This window comes from Cebidichthys violaceus, unplaced genomic scaffold, assembly GCF_023349555.1.
Source record: "Cebidichthys violaceus isolate CVI_PGR_0920_01 unplaced genomic scaffold, fCebVio1.0.p SCAF_6, whole genome shotgun sequence".
Lineage (NCBI taxonomy): Eukaryota > Metazoa > Chordata > Actinopteri > Perciformes > Stichaeidae > Cebidichthys > Cebidichthys violaceus.
The window spans coordinates 2,722,758-2,730,412 of NW_027176816.1; the positions used below are offsets into that span (position 1 = coordinate 2,722,758).

The window sequence follows — 7,655 nt, forward strand, 5'->3', positions numbered from 1 at the left end:
GTGTCTTTCTCTCCGCTGTGTTCGTGTTCGTGTGTGTGTGGGTGGGTGTGTGAGTGTGTCGAGAGGACAATGCTGCGGTTCTTCGGTATACCCGCGTCAACGGAATCCCGAAGTGCGTCATCCAACGTCTATTCTCTCGAACGCGCGCTGTGATTGGCCGGTGGCTGGAAATCTCCCCGCCCACCGCCAGCCATGTATGGAAACCTCCCGGACGTCATGGGTACAATAAGTCGGATGGTATAAATGTGTTGCGGGGACGAGAGTGCAGAGGGACTTGTTCCTCAGCTGAGAAACACTGGAGGTGACTGACGGCTGTTTGTGGATTACAGACAGTTCAAAACACTTGTAGACGGGCCCAACAGGTAGGAAATATGTATGACTTTTTTTACATTACATTATACGTGAATGCGGAAACTTTTTTTAGACGTTACAACTGACACCTGGGCATTAAAATGAGTTTAAATCGAAGAGAAAGTAGCCGCCCCTTCCCCATTTTTTTCAGCAAAAAGCAAAGTGAAGTATTTACAGCTCCTGCATGTCTCAGTGTTACACCCATTTGTCACAGCCCGGCTCAAAGTCTGTAAAAACTGGGTATGCAAGAAAAAGACAGATTTTTCAATAGAAAAAAAGCTATTTTGCACAAATATATTGGATTAGTTTATGCCAATATTTAGCACATTCCTGCACAAAACTACAGTACAAAACATATTGTGCCGTTTTTTTAATGATATATTTTATTGTGAATTTTTCTTAACTTTTGCAGTATTTGCCTTTTATTTTCTCAGTTTGTTTATTGTTATTGATCAAAACACCAAGGCAAATTCATTGTATGTGAAAACTTCTTGGCATTAAACCTGATTCAGATTCAAATTAGACTCAACTGTATTGTCATTGCACACAGTGCTGAGACAACGAAATGCAGTACAGCGTATTAACAGAAGCGCAAAAGCAGTAAAGTGCAGAGGGATATTTAGAATAAACAGTAAGGTATAGAACAACTACGTTATAAATAGTAAGGATATGAATGTGTGATATACAGTATGAACGGTGTGAAATTATTATGCTGTTCGCAGGGGGTGCAGTGTTGAGTGTTATTTGGCTGAGCAGTTTCAGAACGCTGCAAGCAGAAATACCAGAGGCGAAGCAATCAGCTCGTTGCAAACAGGCACGTTTTGAGCGGGTGTTGCACTAGTGTATTACATGCCAGCACATGAATACTGTACACAGAGAGGGAGAGTAAAAAAGGCCCCAGCTGCTCATTTTTGCACCATTGGACCCCTTACCGGGAAGTGAGTGTTAAAGATAAAGTTAAAAATCTCCAATCTGTTTGGCGCTAACATCTTTGATTACGTCTTTTTCAGTCTTGCAGCTATGACTTGCATACACCCCCAGCATGGATCTCAGCTGTATGAGAACAGCCTTGGCAGCTCGGAGCTTCAGAGCACAGACTTTATCTCCAAGCTGGCTGTGAATATGAGCAGCCCACGGGACCGCCTCTCTGCTCCATCCCTGCCAAGCATCAGCTCCCTGGTGGACACTCACAGTGGCGACTTTGATGCATATTCATGTCAGTTTACTGCAGCCCCTGCCTTAGTCACCCCATCATCTGGCCAAGAAACCCCCCTCAAGCTGGATGACCTCCAGGTTTACGGTTGCTACCCTGGATCGTTCACGCTGAGTTACCTGGATGAGGCTGTGTCACCTGGCGGGTCAGATTATTTTGGCAGCCCTGCATCGACTTTGTCTCCTTCAACCCCCCGGTTCCAGAGTCAGCATGCGTCCAACTGGGATTCAGCCTTCGGGCCGTTCTCACCCAGTCCAGGATACTGGGCGGCAGAGGACACCTCAGTGCCACAAGAGCCCACTTTCTTCCCTTTTGGTTCTGTGGAGGACATGTCTCATTTGGGTCCAACACACTTACAAGAGCAGGATCCTTTCACTTTGACCCACCCTCAACCATCAGCACTGACCTTCCCCGCATTGGCGATGGAGCAAGCACGCATTCTCGATGGCACTGACCAGCTGGATGGCAGCTTATCACCCAAATTGCAAAGTCCCAGTGGGAATGAGGGCTGCTGTGCTGTGTGTGGGGACAACGCCTCCTGTCAGCACTATGGGGTTCGCACCTGTGAGGGATGCAAAGGGTTTTTCAAGGTAATAAGATCTGACTTGTCTATGCATACAATTACCCTATTTCTATACAAAGATGATTGCATATTGTGTCAGTCTTTGAGGCAGGTTAAGAGTAATTTTAATTTTTATTTCACAGCGTACAGTACAAAAAAATTCCAAGTATGTTTGCCTCGCCAACAAAGACTGTCCTGTAGACAAGAGGAGGCGGAATCGATGCCAGTTCTGCCGTTTTCAAAAATGTCTAGTTGTGGGCATGGTGAGGGAAGGTGAGTTCAGTACAAACCCAGATGAATGGCCTAGAATTAGGATGGTGAAGATGAACTGAAAATAGCTGTTGATGTCATCAATTTTTTCAGTTGTGAGAACAGACAGCCTGAAAGGACGAAGAGGTCGCCTGCCTTCAAAGCCTAAAGTGGTCCAGGATGTGACAACCACGGTGTCTCCAGTGAGCATGATTGCTTCACTTGTGAGGGCCCACATTGACTCAAACCCAGTCATTGGCAAACTGGATTACTCCAAGGTAAAAAACAAAAAATAAACTACAAACAAAATCCCTCTTTTTTTATGCTTTGGGAATATTTGATTACGCACTTAGGCATCTGTTTGAACTTCTCTGCTGTCTGCAATTTCAGTTTGGTGAGACCGAAATCAGTCCGAACCAGAAAGTTGAGGCAAGTGACATCAAACAGTTTTACGACTTACTCACATCCTCCATGGAGGCCATAAGGAAGTGGGCGAAGAGCATCCCAGGTTACTCTGAGTTCTGCTCAGAAGACCAGGAACTGCTGCTGGAATCTGCGTTTGTCGAACTCTTCATCTTGCGTCTTGCTTATCGGTGAGTGCAGCCCCCTAAAAGTCATGTTTATTATATGTCATTTTCCTGATGCCTTGGATAAAATCAATAACCTGCGTTGCCTTTTCTTTTTAAAGTTCCAATCCTGAAATGAAAACGCTCATCTTCTGTAATGGGACCGTGCTTCACAAAACGCAGTGCGTCCAAGGCTTTGGTGACTGGATTGACTCCATTTTGGAGTTTTCTCAAAGTCTCCATCGCATGAAGCTGGACGTTTCCTCCTGCTCCTGTCTCACAGCCCTGGTCATAATCACTGGTAAGAGCTTCAGTCATCCTTTAACACTATTTAACACATCTGCCTTTCAAAGTGTAGGTATCAGGCTTCAACACACTTTTTTTCCCCTCAGATTTAAAGTTATTTACAGTAAGGACAACAGTTTGAACAATGTTTCATTGGTGCAGACAATACAAGGATGTTGCACAACACAGGATTGACGCGACAGGTGTATATGACAGAATGTAACATGACCTCATGTACTCTATAGTGCAGAGAAGAAGTAATATATCACAGCACACTAAACATAAACACAATGCAGGTTTACATGTAAAGCCAAGGAATTGTTCCAATGCAGCAGCATTAACACTTCTGACAACACCAGTTTGTGTCCGCTTCAGCAGTGTAGTATCCACCTTATTAGTAGTTAATGTTTTATATAACGATATTCCTAAATCAACTTGGAGTTGTGTTCTTTTTATAGCTGATTCAAATCAAATGAGCAAAATTGAAAATATTTAATTAAAACGTTGATAAGTTCTATTGATCAGATGTGTCACTTTAGCATTTCAAAGTCTTTGAAAACAATGACGAATAAGGCTCTCTCGTACTCAAACCTGTGTCTTATTTTCTTCTGCAGACCGACATGGTCTCAAGGAGCCAAAACGTGTGGAGGACTTGCAGAACCAGCTCATCGCTTGCCTAAAAGATCACCTCTCTGGCTGCGGCTCCGACTCGTTGAGGCCAAATTATTTGTCCAGACTTCTCGGGAAGCTTCCTGAGCTCAGGACTCTGTGCACTCAAGGCTACCAGCGTATATTTTACCTTAAATTAGAAGATCTTGTTCCCCCGCCGCAGATTGTGGACAAAATCTTCATGGATACGCTCCCGTTTTGAGTGTGAGATGGGAGAGCAGTTCATATGAGAGCCAAAGAGAACAGACTTGAAGATACTGAAGAAGAATAATTCTAAGGGATTATGCAGCTCTTGAGGAAAAGGCCTTCAGCTGAGTTATAAAGCAAATTAGTTATAAAACTTGCAGAAGCAACATGTACGAGGAGCCGTCCCAAAATGCTCTTCCTTGTTTGTTTTTCCAGGAAATTGTGCACTCTGCAGACGGGCCAGCTCATGGACCAAAAGGTGACTGTTTACATACAACAAGGTGCCCTAAAAAAGGAAGATGATTGCACTTTCCAAGCAGTTACAAATTGAATACAAATCATATCTGCACCATCATTTCAAGGATGTAAGCGCAACAATCTTTCGACTGTAAATTGCACACAAAATATCCGACAAAGCATTATTATGTTATCTTCAGTTCAACGATTTTAAAAAAGGTTATTACATTTCAGTTTAGATTAAATACTTCAGGTGCTCTAGGATGTTTTCAATTATTTCACAGAACCACTCAAATACCACTTCTCAGCCTCAGGGTCCCTCAGAGCTCCAGTTTGCTTCATATCTAATGCCACCATATGATTTGGTGATAATACAGTAGGTTAAACCTTCAGAATCATTCAGTGGTATCATTCATGTATCATGAATTGACATTGTGCAGCTAATATTCAGTGTATTGTCTTATACACTGGACTTATGTAGATTATTTTGAATCTGTTTTAAACCTGTTTAAACACCTGCTGGTGTTGTTGCCACATGAACTGTATTCTACAGTTTGGGTGAAATGAGATTTGTTTGGGTTTATTTTTACATACTAAGAGGTTATATTTTACTGCAACTAAACATGAAATAAAATTTAAGACTGCATATTCCAACTGCTTTTGTCATTTTTACTATTTGTCCCTACTTGCACTTGTAAAAAAATATGTCTTACTTAATAATAAATAAGTTAGTCTCCTGTTTATTCTTCCATTGTGTGTATCCATTGTGTGCTGCTGTGCCAGCAGCTTGTAAGCCTTAGTGAATTATAAATTCTTTAGTTGGCAACAGAACAGTTGCTGAAAAAATGTAACCCCCTTCACCTCCCTCCTAGTTATGTGCTGGTCTCTATTTAGAGTCTGGTTGAATTCCCAGTCCGGTCTCAAGTGACTCAGACTACTTCATCATTGTATAGTGCAACACTCTCACAATCATGTGTGTGTGTGTGTTAAAACACGAATGTACATCTTGTACTGCTTGAATTAAATGTTGATACAATATTATTTAAAGACAATAGGATAGAGATCACTTAAATGCACCTGTAGCACGTGGGCCTCTATGATCGACTATAATGGTCCAAAACATGCAACGTCCTAAAACAGCTGCCTTGAGTTCCTAACCCAGTGTCCGTTAGCTTTTAGCGCCTAACCATTTTGCTACGACAGTGAGGCTAAGATAGCTTACATTGTGAATCTGTTGGAGGGAGCTGCACTTAGCTTACATAATGCCCGCTATAAGCTTTCCCCACAGTGTGACACCACCGCAAATGTGAGGGAAAGAATATGTGTGCATTAGCAACAGAGGGTTTAATAAAGCCCTTCAAGGTTAGACCTATGGCGTACTATTCCTTTTACACCTGCTTTAACTTGTCGCCTCCCACAAGTCAACACCAGTCAGGTGCTCTGTTCCCCACAGGTGTAAGGGGGCGTGGCCCAGGAAACAAAGGGAAGAGAATTGATTGGGAAGGGAATTTTAGTTTTGTATGCGAAGAAAGACATTCTTCTGGGGAATATAACCACTTTTAGCTCCTTTTTATGGTGGTACATCGACAGACTGAAGACAGAGTGGAAACCAGTTAGTACCGAGGACCATAAAGATTGAGCAGCAAACCAAACCAAGGCCAGATAATTCTTTTCCCAACCCAACATCCAGTGAGTTTGATTCCTTTATGGAGATTTATTTTATTGCTTTGCTTTTTCCTGGTTTATATTTTTGTATTTTGAAGGGAGGAAATTCAACCTTTTTTTGTTGGATTACATGGTGAAAAGAAAACATTTTGGATTAACCCAGTGGACATTCCTCCAATTAGGTTTCTTGTGCTCTTATACGGGCGTGGTTGTTTTCTTAATAAATCACGTCAAAGCTAACAATTAAGTTTCCTCTTAGTGCTTTCCTTTGGGGGGGAGGTCAGGGGGGGGGGGGTTCAAAGGAAACTCAAATTATTTTCAGTTCCTCTCTTAACCAGGTCTTCATATCACAGAGGCCCTTGAACTTTACTTGTAACCATGCTTAAATCAATTGTTTTAACAGCCCTATCATGAGAATGAGAATGAGAAGAGGTTACGGTGTTGACATTATTTTAAAACTGTCTATGAATTGTGTCGCAGAGATATCTACTGAAATGAGCATGTTAACCAGCTAGCCCCGGGCAGGCCAACCGCCATTGTTCAGCTCCACCAATTTAAACCTTGGGGCAGAAGGTGTGGGTGGGTGACCGAGGTAGAAAATTGTCAATACTATACGGAAGCTGCTGTAGTGTTTTTTTTTTCCTTAGGTATTTTACCCCGCCTGCTACGGTCTGATTGTTCAATTGTTTCTCAAGCACAACACCAGATCTATGTGAATAACTGAAAAATACTCAAATGTGGGCAGCAATTCAGAGGACTGGAGACAGACTACAGCTCAATAAGAAAGTATAGATCTTTACAAAGGGTCACTTGCACTTTGATGTATTTGTCTGATTGTAGATTACTTAAAAGGCATCAATAACAACACATTTTGGGTTGTGGTGTATCTTTAACTTCAGAATCACAGTCACTCAGTGCATATCTATCTTCAGTTGCAGTCACATTGTAACGCCCACTATGGTGTTTGACATTACATGTGGGTTTATCAATATGCTTCAGATGTCATATCAAATACCGAGAACAGACTTTGCTGTTGGATTGAGAGGTAATTTACAGCTGCGTTATCCGAAGTAGCTGGTCTCATGTTTCTCTTGAGTTACAGATTCTGAAATGTTTCGTCTGGTGTTGTAATGAAACTTAATATACAAGTTGGAGGTCTTGATAACTTTATAAATGTCGTACTTATGCAACAAGAGCAGTTAAAGCCAGCATCACTCTGATTACAGAACATACTTCATGTGGGTGATGGTACACTGATAACGATAAGGTGAGTAGGGCAGCTCTCTCATGCCTCAGTGGAAACTGGGGCGAGAGCAACTTGACTGCAGCTTGTGTGAGTAGAGTATGAAATGACAGTGATAATAGAGGATCACAGGCTTCAGACAGAGTTACAAGATTATAGGCCAGTTCCGAGACCAGATTGTTCCCTCCACACTGTGCAGGACTCGTATGTCCTGGAGAATGTGACAATGTCACATTGATAAAAGAAGATCGACAGAGAGCCTTATTTTAAGATTGCTTGTTTATTGATTGTAAATGTAAACCTTACGCTGGCGCTAGAGAAAAGTCAGGGGATCATCAAAGTCAGTAGGATTCATCCTCTGAGGAACATGAAGGTCTGTAGAAAATGTCATGGATTTCGGATAGTTGAGATGTTTCAGTCTGGATCAAA

The 7,655-nt window shown here is 42.1% G+C and overlaps 1 protein-coding gene across 1 annotated transcript; it reads left to right on the forward strand.

Annotated features, from left to right (window-relative positions):
- The first annotated feature begins 272 nt into the window (after nt 1-272).
- Nucleotides 273-4,964, forward strand: nr4a1 (nuclear receptor subfamily 4, group A, member 1). Its single transcript, XM_068733603.1, has 7 exons — nt 273-362; nt 1,362-2,154; nt 2,270-2,399; nt 2,490-2,653; nt 2,766-2,968; nt 3,064-3,242; nt 3,841-4,964. The coding sequence occupies exons 2-7, from the start codon at nt 1,372-1,374 to the stop codon at nt 4,095-4,097; spliced, it is 1,716 nt and encodes a 571-aa protein (XP_068589704.1). The 5' UTR covers nt 273-362; nt 1,362-1,371; the 3' UTR covers nt 4,098-4,964.
- Nucleotides 4,965-7,655: the final 2,691 nt, after the last annotated feature.

Excerpts from the sequence above, each read along its gene's own strand:
- nr4a1 (XM_068733603.1), top strand. The coding sequence starts at position 1,372 with ATGACTTGCATACACCCCCAGCATGGATCTCAGCTGTATGAGAACAGC. Across the intron at positions 2,400-2,489 it reads TGTGGGCATGGTGAGGGAAG|TTGTGAGAACAGACAGCCTG; the intron begins GTGAGTTCAGTA and ends CAATTTTTTCAG. Across the intron at positions 2,654-2,765 it reads GCAAACTGGATTACTCCAAG|TTTGGTGAGACCGAAATCAG; the intron begins GTAAAAAACAAA and ends CTGCAATTTCAG.